Source organism: Hyalella azteca, unplaced genomic scaffold, assembly GCF_000764305.2.
Source record: "Hyalella azteca isolate HAZT.00-mixed unplaced genomic scaffold, Hazt_2.0.2 contig4200, whole genome shotgun sequence".
NCBI classification, from domain to species: Eukaryota; Metazoa; Arthropoda; class Malacostraca; order Amphipoda; family Hyalellidae; genus Hyalella; species Hyalella azteca.
The window spans coordinates 150,684-171,272 of record NW_025934423.1 but is presented as its reverse complement, the minus strand read 5'-3'; the positions used below and the strand labels follow the sequence as shown (position 1 = coordinate 171,272).

Below are 20,589 nucleotides of genomic sequence, written 5' to 3'. Positions count from 1 at the left end.
GTAAACTATTGAGTGTAGTAACCTGAGGACGTTTGTACGCAACAGAGAACAATTTAATGGTAAACTTTCAACTTGAATTATACGTAAACTATTGACTGTAGTAACCTGAGGACGTTTGTACGCAACAGAGAACATTTTAAAGTTGTCGTACGTGGCGGCAACCATCAGTGCAAGTCATTTTGTGCTCACTAGAACGTATCCTTTTTGGGGAGTAGGCGCGTGACAATATTGCTCCGGTTACAAGCGTCCGGCGGTAGAGGGTTAAATGTTTACCTGTGCTGCTGCAGGAGGTTGCCCGAGCCCTTGAGGACGGTCTTGAGGGCGCGTAGCCCCCAGTCGTAGTGCTGCTGACGAGTGAGCAGCTCCTGGTATATAATATATATTTTGGTAAACTTAAGAATCATATATAAATTAAGGAACAATTAAGCCTTTTCCGAATTATATGGGTCTTTTAATAGGCTTTGCTTACTACTTTATAAAACTTATTCGATTACTTAAAATTATGGCACCAACATCAAGATCATAATAAATATTACCTTGGAGAGCGTGAAGACAGCTACGAGTTTCTTGCCGATGGTCTTGGCGCTCTTGAAGCCCTCCGAGAAGAGGATGACCTCAGCGATGAGGTCGTTGTCAGGGCGCGACATGGCGACGGGACGGAAGAGCTGCTTCAGGTTGTCGGGCAGCTTCTGGCGACCTCCGTAGCCCTTCCCGGCGGGGTTCATGGTGATGAAAATCCCGGAGTTCAGGTCCACCGGGATCTGGATTGAGGATCAGGAATGATTAAAAGGAGAAATGGAATTAGAGCGAGGTAAGATAAACTGTGGAAATGCATCTTGGGGTAATATTAAAATATATTTTCAGCTAGGGAGTCACGTAAATTAAAAGCTGGGAACGCTCCACTGTTTTTAGCCGATCACAATGAGCTTGCTCAGAAATAACTGAGCGTCAAGCTGGGTCTTCAACCTTTCTCTTATTCATTACAACAATGAAGTTGATAGAGGCGGAGATATTTCGTGGTTACCTCCTTCTCTAGCAGGGTTGTGGTGGCAGCCCTGCCTTTAATGGCCGCCTGGATGGTCTGGATCTGCATGGACACGGCGGAGAGCACCGCTTCTTCCAGGCGGTTGAACTCATCGAAGCAGCCCCAGGCACCGCACTTCACTAGGCCTGCGTCGTCGAGTGGTACATTCAAATAAAAACTCGATTAGAGCTTTTAATACCTATAACCTTTTACCCACGAGTCCATCTCAATAATTTTTTTCTGAGATTTCCATTTGATGGTGTTAGAAAAATATTTATCGTCATAAATTCAGAATATTGCAGATATTATAGATATTTAAACGTTAGATACAGATATTCATGAATGAACACTGATCTGTTGAAGTGATGTTACAATAAATACCAGTGAAAGTCTGCCATAACCTTCATGACAGGTTTCACTAAGCTGCACACGGCAATTTCACTACATAAAAATACACATTCCATGTTTGTGATCATCGAAAACACCACAAATGCCGCGTGAGACGCACCCACGAAAATCCTGCCCATGCTCTTGACGTCGATGCCCTCGTCGCAGTTGAAGACGAGCACCTGGCGCCCGAAGAGGCCCCCCAGCGCCTTCACGGACTCTGTTTTGCCCGTGCCTGCCGGGCCGTATGGGTTCCCGCCCAGACCCATGTGCATGCCCTGCACCAAATGCCATCATTAAACCTCAAGTGTAGTGAACAAGAGAAAAAATTGATTTTCAGCAAAGGTATTGGGACGCAATCATAAAGGAAGTAACACGCATGGAAAGATCCGTAACGTGGTTATGCCAAGAAACGCCAAAATCGAACTTGAAATTCACGATTATGATTTACTGCGCATAAAATTTAACTAATTAAGATCACATAATACGACTTTTAGAGTGAGTGACTATACTAGCAAGTTATTGGTGCAAAGGATTTGATGAACCTCGAAAAGGCAGATTTTTAATAGAGGGCTCAACCAGTGGCCGGTCTTATTATTGCGAGGAATTCATACATTATAAGGCATTTAACAGTAGCGTCCTGAGACCTGCGTGAGAGTGAGGTAGCACTTGTCGGTGAGGGGCGTGTGTACGAGCTTCATGGCGTTGCCCTGGTACTCGTACGTGTAGTCGAACTCAGCGTCCACCATGCGTATCTTAGCGGTGCCTTGCGGCCCCATGTAGAACCTACAAAAAAAAACGCAAGGGCATATTTACAAGTTCAGCGGCTAATTATTACGACATTCAGAAAAAAATTGCGATTGTGCAGTTGGACTTCTTGTACGATTATTAAAAAATATAACTCAGTACTCACTGCAGTGAGTGACAGAGAGCGCATTTTCTCGTCGACGAAAACATGAAGTCAAGGACGGACAGACAGACGGACAGACAGACGAACAGACGGACGGACGGACAGACGGACGGACAGGCGCACGGACAGGCGGGCATGGCGAGCACAATAGTGCATTTTTTTCATAAATGAGAAAATGCGCTGAAAATTGCGATTGTGCAGTTAGACTTCTTGTACGATTATTAAAAAAAGTTTGAGATCTAGAACTTCGACTACCATTTATACATTACAAAGAAAAAAAAAATCGCAATAGAATAAATTGGAGATGTTGCGGCACTGACTTACCGCAGCTGCTGCTGCCAGGTCCAGTCGTGCACGGAGGAGGTGTTGGCAGCGACGAGCTTCTCGACCACCTCGATGTTGTGGATGGTGTCCAGGATGAGGGCCTTGAGCTTCAGCCCCAACACCTGCGTCTCTTGGTCGTCACCTCCACCCGTCAGGTCGACACTCGTGTACGACTCCAGCTTCGTCTGTGTCATGCAACGAATCATATGAAATTCTAACAGATCGGGGTCACGATAGTCTCCAATTAATGTATAAATTCATCTTTAATCTCGACCAAAAAATATTGTCATCTATGATAAAATATGAGCGAACCAAGATGTAATGAAAAGGTTAAAATACTTTCAGTGCTCGGTAGAACGAAGAATATGAGCGAACCAAGAAGTAATTAAAGAAAGATTAAAATATTAAAAGAACTTTAAGTGCACAGTAGAACGAGAAAGAGATATTACTTGTAGTTCTTTGTAGTAGTTACTCAAGGAGCCGTCTTTTATGGCTTCTTCACAGCGTTCCGTGAAGAGGATGGCATCCGCCAAACACAGCACCTGGCAGAACCATCAATAATCAGAACACCATCAATAAATCCCATGGAGAATTAATTTATTTTTTCTCAGATCTATTACTAAGAACCATAAATTCTGAACTATTATTCTCTGAATTATGAACAAAGAATGAAAGATATTGAACATTCTTAAAACTTGAGAAAGAAAACCGATGTTTAAATGAGCTTATTGTTTAATTACCGTACAGTAACGGATATTAACATTAATTTCTCAGGTAGGCTGAGACGCGGGATCGATCATATCAGCAAGACAAGGATCCTACCTGCGCAGGATACCGTAGCGGGTCCATGTTGCCGGCATCCTTGAGACACTCCTGCAGCAGCGAGCTCAGAGTGCTCTTCATGCGCACGCTCAACTCGCCCAGCCATTCCTAATCAGAGTATCATTACATTAAACAGCACAAAAAAGTCTTACTTTCAACAAACAGAGCTTAGTTCACTTTGTCATCTGTGCGCGAAAACTAAATTGTACAGACGATGCAGATTTTTAAAACTCGGTCATCTTAGTTGCAGCTAAAGTGCAGTCATGTCTCGCGCTTTAACACCATTCCCAGCGCATGGGAAGAGCACGTTTGCACTCTATGTTTAGCCTTGTGGTTCCTCGCATGTATAATATTTCATTGTAATGAGGCATTTACCTCGACATTGGCCGTGATGCGCACGGTTTTATCCAGAGGAACAACCTCTCCCTCTAAACTCTTCATGGCTGTGATGGCTGTGTTTCCTTCATCAAAGTTCACGGCGTGGATACCAGCAAAGAGCTTCTTCAAATGTGACTGAGGATAGAAAAATATCGAAGAAATATTATCTAAAGGCTTCACTCATGTCATTATTATTTATATTTTTATCATTTTATCATATAACCTGAATTATTCGATATTACAGCAAAGAACGGGAAAAGAGCAAAAATGGGTTTGTCGAATCATCGAATGATGATAAGATGAGAACGCAGAATTCAACCAGAATGCAATCATTTAGAAATTTAAATAATTCTCCTTCGGGTCAAATTCCATAGATCAGGAACAATGTGTCTTAGAAATCAATTAAAGGTACAAGATGTAATGATAGCGACGTGTCAGCGCAATGACAAATCTTACTCGAGAAATAATATTTGTATCTGCACCTGACCGGTCTCTGAGAAGGTATCTGTACCTGACCGGTCTCTGAGAAGGTATCTGTACCTGGATGACCTCGGCGTTGGTCGCTTGCCCCAGTATCTCCAGCAAGTCGTCGTCACCAATGAAATAGAAGCGAGGGAAGGCAGACCTTTTCTCTTCCAAAAACTCGTTCAAACTTTTCTGGCATCTGTTGAGGGAAGAGAAGTCGCTCATTATTTGCAATTACGGACTATGGTTGAATATTATTCATAATCGAGGGCTTCGACAAGATTCAACGAATTCTTAACAAAATTTCCTGCATTTGTAGCGCATTTTCTCATTTATGGAAAAAATGCACTATTGTGCTCGCCATGTCCGTCTGTCCGTCCGTCCGTCTGTCTGTCTGTCCGTCCGTCCGTGACTTCACGTTTTCGTCGGCGAGAAAATGCGCTCTCTGTGACTCACTGCAGTGAGTACTGAGTTATATTTTTCATAGCTATAAGCACATGATCGTAACCTAGCGAGCTGGTCCTGTAGCGTGGTGAGGATGGAGCGGATGCCCTTGATCCTGCAGAGGGCGGTGACGCGGTTGTCGCGCGTCACGTCCGCCATGATGGCCTTGAAGTCAGCGTCCACCTGACGGAACCGCCCCTGCTCCTGGGGCAGCGCCCCCCGACCGAAGATTGGCTCCAAGTATACCCACTTGCGCTGCGTGTCAAAACAAGCAGTCAATGTTGACCCACTAGCCCGTACTGCATCTACTTATTCTCAATTCACTAAATAAGGCATTTAGAATAACAAAGTAGGTACATTTGTTGATGATAGCTCTGGTCCTTTGTTGAATTCATTAAACGTATCAATAAATCTAAAAATAAAAATAATATGGCATGCAAAGAGAGAAAGAAGTCATGATTGCAGCATCGGGTGTGCATGTATGCAAATTATCCATTCAAAATGTAAGTATTCATATATACTTACATATTCATAAATATTCATACCTATAAATAATATGCATATAAATTATCTATTTTAAAAATATTCTATAAAATTATTATAAATCTGAAAATGTAGCAAACTGTTGAAGTTAAGCGCCAGCGGTTTACCTGGATGAGGTTCAGTCCGGCCAGGAATTCGTCGAGGTCTGCGAGCCTCTGCTCCCAGACCCTCGCTCGGTCTGCGTAGCCCCCGAAGTACGAAGAATCTTTGAGGCTCTGCAGCAGAGACTGGTGGTCGCCCACCTGGACAAGGCTGGGTTAATTTCCTGCTCAAAGTATCACGCGACGAAATAATCTTTAATTATTCTTACCTTACCCGACAACCAGATTATCACCAACTTCGTTTCTGATTGAAGAGGGCACAAAGTGACCAGTAATGCAAGAATGCACATTATTGCGCATAACTTTCAAGATCTGAATAAACTCCTATTCTATTTGCCAGCGAACAATTCCCAAAAATTGGTTTCTTGAAATTTCACACATGAAATGTACGCTGCCATTCACAGAATTACTCCGTCCATAAATATAACTAAGTACCCCAAACATAGACGTCGTACAAGTAAAATTACTCTATAATATTACTTAGCAATTACTTTATTGATGATATCCTTCCACTCCTTCATAAGTGAGACGACGTACTAGGAAAATTACTCAATAATATTACTGAGTAATTACCTTATTGAAGATATCCTTCCACTCCTTGATAAGTGAGACGACCTACTCGGAAAATTAATAATAATATTACTGAGTAATTACCTTATTGATGATATCCTTCCACTCCTTAATAAGAGAGACGAGGTCGCCCTTTGTGTCGGTGTGCTGGGTGAGGGCAAACCTCGCCTCGACCTCCCACAGGTCGAGCTCTGCCAGCGCCTGTCTCACGACCACCTCCCCTGCCGCCCTGCTGTTCAGCTCCTTCAGCGCCTCCGCGTGCACCACCAACGCGTCCCGGCACTGATTTAATAATAATAATCAAAGTGATTATTAGGATTTAAAAATATATTACCTCAATCATTTTGGTGCAGTGTAAAATAATTATAATGGTAGTCCTCAAATCTAAATTTTGAATTGACTTAATTCACGTTAGACATCAAAATGATCTTTTTTGAAATGATTCGCAAGTATTAATCAGAAGATTAAAATATTTCAGTGAAGAAATGAAATATTCATTGGGTGCATTGATAATTGCACGACAAATAATAACAAGTATCAAATGGCAATAAGAAGTATTAAATAGCCAGATAATTTGAAGCAATTAAGAAGTATGCTATTGGATTTTTATGATGGCGTTTCTAAAATGAATAATTTCAAATATAATATATTGATGACAAATTCATAAAATGTAGAAAAATTGTTGTATAATATTTGTTAATGCATCCGAAATGTTGACCCCTTGGAGCTACCAGACGCTTGAATCATTTCAGGTCGAACTGAACCACTCAGAGCACGAAATAAATTTGACGATTCGAGATCTTATATAAATTTTTTAAGACTATGAAGATATTTATCACCTTGATAACATCACCAAAAGTGAGTCGCTCGACAGGAATAGACTGCGGGATGCCAATCATCGTGTACATCTCCATCCAGTGCTTCTCAGAGAAGACCTCGCCGCGGGCGTACTTGAGTACAGGTAGCACGGCCTGGTACTTCTCGAGCTCCTGTAGCAGGCGTACGCGCACCATGCTCGCCTCGCCTGACCTCTGCAGCTTCTCGTCTGCATGCACAGGCACGAGAATGCAAGGCAGTGTTAACATTATTTTTCTATAGGCATGTTTCATCAAAAAAGTCCAAACATTATTTTTCTATTTGCATGTTTCATCAAGAAATTCCAATGCCATTTTCATCATATTATTTACATGTGGAACGTCATTCGACATTATTGAGCGTGTGATCGCTTCGCAAATTACTCGAAAATTCAAATTTCTTAGTTCAAATTCAATATATATAATTAAATATTAGACAATAATATGTATAATAAGTTTACGTTTATAAATAACAGTAATGATACACAATAAGTTTGTGTAATAAGTTTACAATAAGTTTAAATTTATCACCGGTTAGCTGCAATCATTCACGAGAATCACCAAATAACTCTTCAGTTGAATATTTATTTGATCGAGTATAAACGCACAGTCGGCTAAAATGAAACTCACTCCACTGTGCGAGGAACTCGTCGAATTTGTACGTCTTGCTCCTGAAGACAATCCACTCCTGGTTGTTGAAGTCCTGCATGCTGCTGCGGAACTCGTCGAACTGCCCCCACACCTGCTCGTGCTTCTGCAGGTCGCTCTCGATCTCGTCCAGCTCCTGGAAGTGCGGCTCTGGCAGCGAGAAATGCTCGTAGTCGCGTCTGAAGGCCCAATTATAAACTAGGTTATGTCACTGACAATGATTTATTGCGCCATCTGCCAAACTAACTTCATGATGATATAATTATTATAATGTTGATAGCGTCTGCAGACGTTAGCAGCGAATTAGATCCTTGGTTATGTTACTTGACTGCGATTTATTGCGTCATCTGCCAAACTAATTTCATGATAATATACCATTATAATGTAGAATAGAGAGAAATTTAACGAACTTACAAATTCAAAACAATGAATACATTTATAATCTATCATTTAGAAGGCAATAATTTAAAACATTTCAGTGAGGTTGTGCACAACACATTGCACGATGGGATTTATAAATGCATTCAATGTATACTATGCCCAGAAATCGAAATTGATATATCGAACAAATATTAAGTTTGATTAGGATTTTATTAAGTCTGTAAGTTTCTATATTAAGTTTGATAATAGAACCTGAGAGCGTCGCGCGTTTCCATCAAAATGTCCCACTCCTCTCGCTTCTCTTTAATCTTGGCGATTGCGGCCTCGACTTTTGCCGAGTCTCCGTCCATCTGGTCTTCTGAGGGCCTGAACTGCTTCCAGCGCGCGCCGAACTTGGCGATCTCGTCGTTGAAATTGTTCACTTGAGACTCTAGATTGTTCTTGATCGACTCCACCTGCCGACAGCGAAACAAATGAACACTGCACGTCTAACTACGAAGACCATACGAAAAAATATAACTCAGCAGTCAGTACTCACTGCAGTGAGTGACAGAGAGCGCATTTTCTCGTCGACGAAAACGTGAAGTCACGGACGGACAGACAGACAAACGGACGGACGGACAGACGGACATGGCGAGCACAATAGTGCATTTTTTCATAAATGAGAAAATGCGCTAAAAGGTGGCTGCGTCCGCAAGAAATTAAAGAGCAATTCCTGTAATTATATTTTTTTATTCTTTAGCAGTTTATTCAGCTTATTGCGCCTTAGATCTTGTCTGATTTTTCAACTTCAAACTGGTGTTGCTTATGCGCGTTGCAGTGCAGCATTAAACTGCTATTCCGTTTGTGGGACTTTCCATCACCGAACTTGTCAGCGCTCAGGAAAATTTCAAAGCCGCAGACAGGCAAGGGCCATCGCAATTAACATTCTCACGTGCTTTTCTTATAGGAAAAATTAAATTAATTTTAATTACTTTTAAATAACTACAATTTTCACAACTAATTGAACTGAAAATTCATTAAGCCGAACAATTCAATTAGCAATAATACTTCTATCAGCATATCTATTCGGACCAACTGGAAATGTAAGTGTAACTTGAAAAGCGACTAGAGCTAACATCCAAAACGAGCTGATTCACTGACATTAATAACTTAATCCTAATCGTCTCCGACTCAACGTGCACTAATTCAAAATATTATTCAACCAACGCTAGCTAACGAACGACTACATGGCGCCGGATGGCCTAAAGTACATCAGGGAAAAAATACATTTACCTGGAAGAAACGAGTCTTAAGAAAATCAAAGGGCATCGACAACGCCATACTTGCTTAGTGATGATCTGTTCGTGGTTCTCCATCCTAGAGGCGAAGTTGTCCCAAAGTGTGGTGACGAGCGCAAGTTTGTCGACCCTCTCCTTGGTCCAGACGGCGAGCGTCTTGTTCTTCTTCTCGGCCTGGGCGAGCAGCACCATCATCTCCTCCGTCCTGCGGCCGTGCGCCTCGTACTTGCGCTGTGCCTCCGCTATCTCGTCCACGGTTTGTGGCTGACGTCGCAGATCCTAAAGTATCGAGTTACTATTAAAATTATGCCATCTTTCAGCAATAAAAGCAAGAAGCAGTTACGTGAGACATCTTGTAATTTTAGTAGCTCTTTCATCTCATCTTATAGAATACGAAATAAACGGATTATAACGGATCAAAGCAAATGGATTTTGGTTATTTCAGAAAAAGATAATTAGTAGCATCCTAGAGAAATAAGTTATATAATCCTGGAGAACCAAGGTCAATAATCGTGAAGCAACAAGGTCAATAACCCTGAGGTAATAAAGTTAATGAAGTAAGTCGCAGGCATAACTATACCTCGATGGCGTCATTAGCGAACTGCTCGATGGCGTTGGTGTCGCGGATGACGGAGGCAGAGAGACGCTGGGCGAGCAGGTCCCAGTAGCGGCGGTTCAGGATCTCAAGCTCAACACGCAGAGGCTGGAAGCTCAGCGACATGCAGTCGATTTTCTCCTCAGTGCCGGGGATCTTGCCTATTTCTTGGCCCTTTGCTTTCGATAACTTGAAGTTTCTGTACAAATACATTTAGGAATTGAGTGGTGATATTTGTAACAGATGCAAAATTTGACTTGGGAGATTAGAAGATAACTGTGCACAATACAATACATATTAGATATTAAATAAAATAAAAACTTACGCTCATGAACTAACTTTTTAATGAGAATTCATTCCCAGAAACTACTTTGTTGATCATTTATTCGCATGAACATCTTTGTTAATGATAACTAATGCGCACAAACTAGTTGGTCAATGATCACTAATGCACATGAACTAGCTTATCAATAACTGCATGAACACATAGTTATGGAAACAAGTTAAGAGAATAAAAAATTTCCTGTTAAATATGGCAAAAAAATGAGAACGGGAAAAGCTCGGTACCTGTCCCAGTCGTCGGCCGTGTGGCACTCCTTCTCGATGACCTCCTCGATGTCACCAGCACCCAGGGCGACGAGGTCCGTGAAGCGGTCCTTGACGGCCTCGAGGCGCGCGAAGAGTTGGTTGGCGCGCTGGTACAGCGGCCCGAAGCGGTGCGCGTTGCGCGTTATGATCAACGGGAATATCGGGTTCTCGTTCACTTCACTTACGCCCTGTTAAAACCATTCATAATTTATGACAATATCATGAATTAAAAAGAAAATTGTTTTCATATTCGCAAGCAAAAAGTGTAGGAACATTTTTCAGATGCAGCTTACAAGGAATACGGAAGCGAAAATGATGAACTAGATGCAAATACTTTTGTTAGTAATAATAATAATTAGGTTTATAATAAAAACAATAATAGCGGTTTCAGCGTTTATTAGCTCGTAGGCCTGTCGCCGATTCTCAACATCGCAGAACATCCACAGCTTGTTTCAGTGTCGAACAAGCAACTGACTGCTCCAATTCACTGCGCATCCACTAGGCTACCGTTTTGTACATTGATTTATGGGAAAATTAATAAAGTCGTATAAATTTGATTGATATCAAAAGTGAATGAAGATAAGAACTTCTCGAAGATTTTAACAAATGTATAACAGTTATTTTTAAATAAATGAATGCAAGGAAAATGAATAGAATATTTTCATACCCTGAACACATTTGGTATGGCCAGGAAGCGCTTCAGTTGACTGTAATATTTCATCCTGATTTCTTCCATCGGCGGCACAAACTGCAGCCGCTGTTGTCTGTAGAAAGAGAAACAACAACAAAAGAATGAGATCTTTCACTAGAGAAAAAGAAAACCTCAAATATGTATCTTGATAGACCAAGTGAGCAAGATATGAAATGGAAATGTTTTTGGATTTGGAGGTAGAATAACTCCCAACGATCACATTCGTAGCAGGTTCTGTATCTTCATAGAAATTCCGCTTAAACAAACCCAGGTCGATCAAATTCGAGCACTTGTATAACAGACAAATTTTCCAAACACAAATTATTCTGGAAATTGTAAACTCAGTGAAAGCAATTAACACGTTCAATAATAACTGGGCAACGAACTCAGGTCGAACCAAATTCATGACCTTGGATAACAGCCAAATTTTCCAAATACAAATTATTCTGAAAATTGTTTACTCAGTGGAAACAATTACCACGTATAATAATAACAGGGTACGTAACCAACCGGTACGTGAGCTCAATCTTGATCTCCGGCAGGTGAGAGTTGAGTGCCTCAATGCCCAGCTGGTACATCATTACTATTTAAATTGATATTATTTATAATACAAATTATTCTTTAAATTGTTTACTGAGTGAAGCAATTACCACGTATAATAATAACAGGGTACGTAACCAACCGGTACGTGAGCTCAATCTTGATCTCCGGCAGGTGGGAGTTGAGAGCCTCAATGCCCAGCTGGTACTGGTGCTCGAGGGCCTTGTACAGCTGCCGGTCCCAGTGAGCGCACCACGACTTCTGGTCCTTGAAGCCGCGCTCCGACAGCTGGTGCATGATCGACCGCATCTCCTTCAGCAGCTCCTTCCACTTGCTCTGCTGACGCAGTAGGTCTGTGTTCATCAGCGTCAACACCTGCAACATCAACAAGAATTATTAGTAATGTTCATCAACGTCAACACCTGCAACATCAACAAGAATTATTAGTAATGTTCATCAACGTCAACACCTGCAACATCAACAAGAATTATTAGTAATTTCATCAACGTCAAAACCTGCAACATCAACAAGAATTATCAAGTGTATCGAAAAATATTAATGTTCATCAGCGTCAACACCTGCAACATCAACACGAATTATTAGTAATGTTCATCAGCGTCAACACCTGCAGTATCAACAAGAATTATAGTAATGTTCATCAACGTCAACACCTGCAACATCAACAAGAATTATCAATTGTATCAAAAAATAATAATGTTCATTAACGTCAACACCTTCAATATCGACAGTAATTATTAATTTCTTCAAAAAGAGTACTAATTCTGGATGTTGTTCACTAATTTTACAATGGTGACTGTGCACATGCAATTTCGGCTGAGCAGGGTGGCCCAGTGGTTGCAGTTCAGAGTACCAAGATTGGAGCAGTGAGTTGCGGGATCAAAACCTTAGTAAGCCGTAGCAATTCTGTGATGTGTAGAATCGGCGACAAGCCAGATTTAGCTTATTCAAGGCCAATACCGATCTTAATATTACAACAATGACAGAGTAAGTACCAGAAGGAAGACGTCATACGTCACTTAGAATAAATGCTAAAAACAGTGTGCAATGTAACAACTAAAAAATTTTCGGATTGTCTCTAAAGTTAAAATCAAAACGATTAAAGATATAGGAACAAATTAAAAAGAAATGATATTGTTTGAAAATCATTGTTATAAGTAAATGGTCATTCAAGATTCAGTCCGAACGACAACCTCAACCAAATTTTTACAAACGATGGTCATTATTACGCTCAGCACGACGTCACGCAGGCCACAAGCGGCCATTGTATTCCGTATTCGACACCACATTTTCAGAGTACAGGCTAATGAATTTGAATTATCACAATCGTCCTGCACAGCATTGATGAATTTCCTTCACCGCAGGAATTATTTTATATCGGGTTGTACCAATTGAACGCGCGTACGGTACGTTTAAAGTATCGTAAGTAAAGCTCGTCTAACATATTTTAGACATCGCATGCTTACTCTACAAATTGTGTCCTAATAACCTGTTACAAACCCGGTCTTTGATCATAAGATGACACTTGGCGAGCTCTTTGTTCTCCCTGGCAAGTCTGTGCGTGGCGGCCTTCAGCCTGCGGATGTAATCGTCGAGCTCGGCCGTGTTGCTCCAGGTGACGCCGTTCTGCTGGTTCACGAGCGCCGTGAACGCCTTCGCCGCCTCCAGCATCATGGGGCGCTGCGAGGGGATCATCTGGTCTCCTATAGTGTTGTGGAAGTTTGCTATCTGCAACGGGAATTAATTGTGTCTGAACAATAGTTCATGTAAATTGTACAGTCTCCACAAAACTATCAGTAAGCCAGAGGTTTATTGTAGAAACATCCGGTCAAACACTTTGACATCGTAGTGGGAAACGAAAACATTTGACATATCTTATTCACAAGTCGAAGAAACTTTTAGAGTTTCTTATTTTAACTTACCCATAATTTAAATGCGCGCCTAAAACTTTGATGCTCACAACCACAAAGAAAATTAATCATTTTAAAATAAAAAATATGTTGAAGAAAGATTGATTCTAGTAGCAAATTTAAATCATTTACTTCAAGCGTTCTTTCAATAAGTAGAAGACGCACCTCTTCGAGTGCCTTGGCTTGTCGCAAGAACTTCTCGGCGTGCTTGGCGGTGGCCACGATGTCGGGGTGGATCTTGTTGCCCATAAGGGAGAGATGCATCACCTCCTGTATGAGCCCAACCAGTCGCCTGTTGTAGCTCACCTGCAGCAGGCGACCAGCACCAAAAGACAGCACCTGACCCTCGGTCGCCAAACTGAACAACATAACACATTGAATTGCAACTATCCATCGCAAACGATACTTCGCAAAACACGAGTCTTGACCACGACTGATAAGCTTATGCGTATGATTGTTAATGTTTATGTGACTAAGATGCCTATTCGAAATGCAATTAAACAAATGTTTAATACATGTTTGTTAATGTTTTGTAACCACCCTCAAACTATTTATGCATCACAATCCTAGCCAAATAATTTGTTGAACGAAGAAACAGACAGAAGAAGTGACCTGAGTTCCTGAGTCTTAATTCTTTGCAGCATCTCCCTGGACCAGGTGTCGAACTGCTCGTTGTGATATTCGTCCATCTCTTGGCACAGATCATCTATCCTCTTGATGAGCTCGTCGTACCCAGAGAGCTCACTCAGCAGCTCAGACGCTGTTTTCTCTATAAAATTAATGCCAGCTTAGAATTGTAAGAATCATTAGTTGCATTACCGATAGAATCATGCGTAATGCAACTAGATTTTACAATATCTAGTTAGAGTTTCGAATAATTCTAGAAGAATATTTCACCTATCTAGAATATTTCGCCTCTGGCGAAAGTCAAGACTCATCCGCTCCTAAGCCATGAGTTACTAATAGAACAGTACAGCAAATGACAAGTATCAAACAAGTGGGTGATTTATTCCATCTAGATATGCATAAAGAACTATTCAAACACCATTTCAACTGAAGCCTAGATCTTCCTAGACACCACTTCTACTGAAGCTTAGATCTTCATACTTATTCTTACTCATGTCGAGTATCCTGGCCTTGAGAGGCTTGACCCAGTAGATGTTGCTGACCATCTCAGGCACATCAGGCAGTCGTCGTGGACCCTTCACGGAGGTCGAGCTGAAGTCAGCGCTTGCTTTCTGGATGTGCGCGTTGAGCTGACCGAGGAGCATTTCTCTCTCTGCTATGAGCTCCCTCTTCATGCTGTCTCTCTTGATGAGCTCCTTGTATCGCTTGAACTCCTGCATGAGCTGGTAGGCTCCTGAATTGATCCTGCTCAGCTGCTCCCGCAGTTTGCCGGAGATCCTTTGCTCTGCGGGCTTGAGTGAGTTCTCAAACTGCCGTACTGCAGCTTGCCATAAGGGCTCAGTGTAAGGGTTGTAGTGGACGGGCTTGAGCCCCGCAAAGGGCTTGAAGGCGTCATCAGTCTTGAGGTCCTCCTGCTCCCGGACGGTGAGTAGCCGCGTCAGCTGACGGTGTAGCATGCGCAGGCTCAGGATATGCGCGAGGCGCTCGGAGACGCTCTTGCAATAATCTGGCACCAGCGGAGGGCCTTCCCATTTAACCTGCATTTTGTGATACAAAAATGTAATTAAAGTTAATAAGTTTAGTTTGATATAAGTTTTGCATAAGTGAAGAAATATTTATTATTTTCACTTATTTTCACTTATTATTATTATACAGCCTAAACTCAGTGGTAATAAGCTAAGTTAAGGCAATTAAAGTTAAAAAGTTTACTTTACTATAAGTTTTGCATAAGTTAAGACATACTCTGATACACTAATTTTCCAGCCATAACTCGGCGATTCTAAAAGGTAATTTAAAGTTAATAAGTTTAGTTTAGTATAAGTTTTGCATAACTTAGGACATATCTACTCTGATACACTAATTTTTAAGCCTAATCTCTGGTTCTAATAGTAAGTGGTAAGATTTATCCTTAACGATAACTTTACCTGAGTGGCAATATGTTACAGTCTACTCACCTCGGTGGCTTTCCAGAAGATGGATGTGAGTTTCTGGCACATGTCGACCCAGACGTCGCACACCACCATGCCCTCCTGCAGGCTCTTCTCCACCTGGCTGAACGGCCCCTTCCAGAAGTCCTCCTCGCCCAGACGGCTCTGTCATTCCCAAGTTATTGTTGAACTAAATACTTATGAAACAGCAATACTGTACAATGTTGGAGATATCGGTACATACTTTGCAAAATAACTGGCATTTAGTGCAATATAGATGCTAATCATCTTTTGCTAAGTAAATTTTGCTGTAAGACCTTACATAAATTTATTATTCAAAATTTTCCCAGCGCGGTTTTTCATTCTTGCCCCTAAAATTTTTGTGGATCTTTCTAAATGATTTTTATCGTACGACAAATTGATATGTAAAGAAATTTGGATTAAAATTTATTCCCTTTGAAAATAAATCACATTCAGTGACCTAGCGATCTTTCCCACCTGCACGTATACGTGCAGACCTGTTGCCGTGCCCACCTGCACGTATCTGGCGACCTGTTGCCGCGCCCACCTGCACGTATCTGGCGACCTGTTGCCGTGCCCACCTGCACGTATCTGGCAACCTGGTTGGCAGCAGTATGCAGGAGGTGTGCCATGCGCTGCTGGGGGAACTCCTGCTGCCAGAGATCATCGAGGGCGTTCTGGCAGCTCTCGAGTACCTCCTCCGCCTCCGCCAGCATCACTGACTCCAGTAAACTGAACACACACAGGCACTGACGTTCCGTTAAGTCTTTAATAACTAATTAATCTATGAGTATTGATTTTAAAAAATGCGCTAAAAAGACTGTTTAGGTCCTCTGCCTCCGCCAGCATCACAGACTCCAGTAAACCGAACACACACCGGTACTAACGCTCTGTTAAGTCTTTAACAACTAAGTAATCAATAAGTATTAATTTAAAAGAAAAGACTGTATAGCTTTACTTAAATTTAAAGGTTGAATTTAAATAGATTTCAAAGTTTTTCGATTTTAAAAACATAGTGAAATGAATTCAAGAGCATCCAAAACATCAACTAAACTTTACTCGGATACCAGTCAGCAGAATATTTCAAACGCGAGTAATTAATTGAACGACCTAACCATAAACCTAAAAGATACCTTTACTCGATTAACTAATCATCATTAATTAAGATTAATCTACCAGCAATAATGCTAGTAAGGAAAAAGTCCCGCATCACCACTCACCTGAAGTCCCGCATCACCACTCACCTGAAGTCCCGCTCGAGAGGCTCCAGGAGTTCATAGAACTCCTTAGCCATATCCTTCTCCTGTCGGCTCCTGGCCTTGCTGCTCAAGTCGTTCCAGTATTGTCGCTCGTCCTTTACTGACAGAATTCCTGCCAGTAAAGCGACAAATAAACAAACATGCGGTCCTAGGCAAGAATGTTCGGTTGTTACCATTTCTAGGGAAAGAAAGTGGTTCCAATCCAAGTTCTGAAGGGTTAATGAATCACCACCGAGGACTGCTTGCAAAAAAAGTAAGAGCCGACACTTGACATGTATTTCGATATTGCAAGAGAAAATATACTAGTAAGCATTTTAAATTGAGTTGATATATCGATGATTACCCGCCAGGGATGTGGTGGTTTGAGTGTCATCCCCAGCAGCAGAGGAGGACCGCCTGACAAGGCTGCCCAGGCCCTCCGAGAGCTCCGTCACCAACTTCTGCAGCTTTGGGTCCAGCTCTCGAGATGCCGAGGTGTCCTGTGCATAGTGACACTAACAAACTGACTTAAATTGCTTGTCATTTAAGAAAAAAATGTGTGTTGAAATTAAAAATGATTTACAGACGAGAAATTCGCTCGAAATGTTGAAGCCAATTTAAACCAAAACTCAATGCAACAAATAACAATTGCAAACATCCAATTTCAACGAGAACGCTTGCGAGTGACGATTTCGGCACCGTCACCAGCAGAGTTCGGTTGTAGTACTCTACCCAAATATTCATGTGGCCGTAAGGATGTTTTCCAATGACGTGCAGAGCGATGATGTTTGAAAACGTATGACATTTCCTTACGCTGGATGGAAACTCATGCACAGCGGGCAGCTGCATCGGCGCATTGAACGCTACCTGCAGGAGCATGGGGGCGTAGGATGCTACCTGCAGCAGCATGGGGGTGTAGGACGCTACCTGCAGCAGCATGGGGGTGTAGGACGCTACCTGCAGCAGCATGGGGGCGTAGAGCGTCTGCAGGGCGTGGTAGAGGGAGGAGACGGGAGAGTCGAGCATGGACGACACGAGCAGCGTCTGATGGTAGTTGTTGTCAGTGATGACGGTCGGCTGGGTCTTGAAGAACACCAGCACCTGTTCTCCTCCCGCGGACGAGTTTACCTAAACATTAGAGACTTATATTAATGATCATACACATTTCTATTCTCTTCCCGTAGACCCTACCATTAAAAATGTGGAAATGCACGCTGCACGGTCGGTCAACCTAACATCAAACGTACTGTAAAAAAAACATTTATGTGGTCCAGGCGTGAGCGTCAGTTTTTTTGCTATCGGGGAACTCATTCACACAAGAATTCGTGTCTGGAGATATGCTGCCAAAAAATTCATCACTTATACCTACGGTGATATTGAGGTGTTGAGAGGATCGATAATAGTAACTAATACACACGGTAGCTAAAGCGACAATAGTTTCTTACATACATAGAAATGGCTAGAAAATCGTGGTGCGATAACAAACGATCGATCGTTCAGTTAATAAAACTTTATTTATTTTAATCAGGCCTAAAATCGCGAACATCTGTACATGCAAGAGTACATAGCCAAAGTGATCTAGGAATTTCCTCACTGGTGAATGTCTATAAAAATGTCTGTTATTTTTGTAGAGGCAACAGAACGATACTAAAGAGCCGGCAATTATGTTGTTTCAAACAAACGGCGTCGGTTTGTTATTGTTGTCCCCCTAATTAGAGAGGGCGTCGGTTTGTTATTGTTGTCCACCTTATTAGAGAGGACAAGTCTGTCCTCGGCGGGCGGGAGGTAGGCGGCCAGCAGCGGACACGCGCCGCTGTCCAGCATCTCGTTGAGGCTCGCGTCGTCCGCCACCATTGCGAGCCGCGGGTCGTCCAAAGGCAGCTCGAAAAAATTGCCTGAGAGACAAATACGCTAGGATCATTTCTAGAATTTAGGAAATCTATCCATCGTTATCCCTTTTAAGATTTTTTTATCGCTATTCACTCACATATGACCGTATTTTATATATCCGTCAATTCAAATATTTAATTATAGAAGCGTGAGTCTCGCTTTCTTACTCACCTATCGTGGCCAAAATGAACTTCTTCCGCACGTCCGCCGTATCCATGGCGGTGGCAGGATAATTAAATCCTCTTGTAAATAGTACACTTAGATTTATTGAGCTTCTTAAGTTCAAATATTACAACTCAGACTATACGCGATGATAGAAGAACTGTCGAAACAGGGGGAATGGAGATAAGCATTAAGCAGTAATGTTTGTACTATGTTGTTGAAAATAAGACGCAGATATTGATAACACTAACGAATTCCAGAGCAAATGTACCTTCTACTACGAGTAAAACACTGCGTTCTATTAAAGCTCCCCCACTCTATGTTATCCAAGTCTCATCATTAATAATCATCAAACCTGATTTTTATGAAGGCATGCAAGTTTATAGATAGTCGTTCCAGTTAATCCGCTAGTGGGTCGATCACCGATGTCCATGACACACTAACATGTCCAAGCATTCGCACGTCCCAAGAGTGTGAGTTGTAATTATCAACCCAAAACAAATAGGCATCGATAACGGAGAAAAAACACTAAAAATGTATTATGTTGGAAGTTAATAAGAATCAGATTTTCCGATTCATAACAATGTCTACAAGGGCAAATACAATTTACGAAAGATTTTCAGCGAGATTGATACACCACTTAAAATTTTTGTTTTATAGTAGATAAACAAGCAAATTAAACTTATGGAAAAATGTCGTGCGACATAAACTAGTGAGAAAAATCTCGTTAAAACTGTCCTCCAGCCGCTATACCAGCACCACTGCCAAAAGTTCCAGCAGTCTGCTGGCCCAGAATGCACTCGGTGTTGGCATCTCCATGGCAACCAACCTAAACACTTCTACGAACGCAAGGCAATTCTCGATTGTATTGACGCATCAACATTCGATGGAAGCTTCTACCTGCAATGGATGATGACATGATGAAACTTAGTTATTTAAAACATGGCAATTAAAAGATGCTCACTGAATAAGTCTTGAATGTTACCATTTTTTCATTACGTAATGGGTGGAATCTTGCATTCTCATGAGAAATTCGGGAAAACGCATTACCTCGAAACAAATTTAATTATTCAGGCTTCATTATCATGTAATTGATCACACGGAAAACGAAATATAACGATATTGATCATTAAACTGTTATAAATGACAGATGTTACGGCCTGAAATCGTGCATTCGCTTCGCCGTTTAAATTAGCAAACTTTCTGGATACGGATAGCCGGAGTGAGGCTGCCGGACACGATATATTAGGTCAAGCAGGAGGGATACACGAGAAGTAAACCTCACATGGCTCAAATGTAGAATGAAACTGATTTTTTATTGGAGTGTCATCTTTGTTAATTGGAATTATTTCGGCATAGGATTTTTAAACATATTGAAATGCCGAAAGTTGAAAAAGAGGAGAAAGCAGTCTAGAGTGTTCGGAGCCGTGCTAAACAGATAATTCGCGGCTTAGAGGGCAAGTCTCACGATGAACGATTAGCAATTACGAAATACGGTTGGCCGATTGTCCCATTGATTTTAAACCGATTTTTTATAATAGGTATATTGATGACCCATTTCTGATCTTCAAGCATCCCTCTCATGCGCGCCTCTTCTTTGATTATCTAAACCTCAAACATCCTTCAATCAAATTCACTATGGAATTAGAATCCAACAATTGCTTGTCGTTTCTCGATTGCAAAATCACAAAATCCGGCGGTCGTTTTCAGACTTCCGTATATCGAAAACCGACATTTACCGGCTTGGGTTT

General features: G+C 41.6%; 1 protein-coding gene across 1 annotated transcript; it reads right to left on the bottom strand.

Annotated features, from left to right (window-relative positions):
- Positions 1–269: 269 nt before the first annotated feature.
- Positions 270–18,987, bottom strand: LOC108681229 (cytoplasmic dynein 2 heavy chain 1). Its single transcript, XM_018170242.2, has 32 exons — positions 18,848–18,987; positions 18,533–18,681; positions 17,744–17,914; positions 17,151–17,286; positions 16,793–16,919; positions 16,130–16,280; positions 15,555–15,692; positions 14,591–15,137; positions 14,086–14,242; positions 13,639–13,831; positions 13,064–13,291; positions 11,688–11,920; positions 10,982–11,078; positions 10,294–10,502; positions 9,712–9,925; positions 9,177–9,410; positions 8,104–8,306; positions 7,453–7,649; positions 6,808–7,013; positions 6,053–6,250; positions 5,405–5,539; positions 4,819–5,009; positions 4,386–4,509; positions 3,843–3,980; positions 3,468–3,575; positions 3,095–3,187; positions 2,646–2,830; positions 2,059–2,197; positions 1,533–1,689; positions 1,025–1,170; positions 537–761; positions 270–365 (listed from the first exon to the last, which is right to left on the bottom strand). Exons 1-32 carry the CDS (start codon positions 18,891–18,893, stop codon positions 270–272), a joined length of 5,571 nt encoding a protein of 1,856 aa, XP_018025731.2. The 5' UTR covers positions 18,894–18,987.
- Between the last annotated feature and the right edge of the window lie 1,602 nt (positions 18,988–20,589).

What these genes read in the sequence shown, in the direction of transcription:
- LOC108681229 (XM_018170242.2), bottom strand. Translation starts at nt 18,893, where the DNA reads ATGGATACGGCGGACGTGCGGAAGAAGTTCATTTTGGCCACGATAG. An exon ending in CCTCTCGAGCGGGACTTCAG is followed by an intron (nt 16,281 to 16,792) that starts GTGAGTGGTGAT and finishes GTGTGTGTTCAG; the next exon opens with TTTACTGGAGTCAGTGATGC. An exon ending in GCTACCTCACTCTCACGCAG is followed by an intron (nt 1,690 to 2,058) that starts GTCTCAGGACGC and finishes CATTTGGTGCAG; the next exon opens with GGCATGCACATGGGTCTGGG.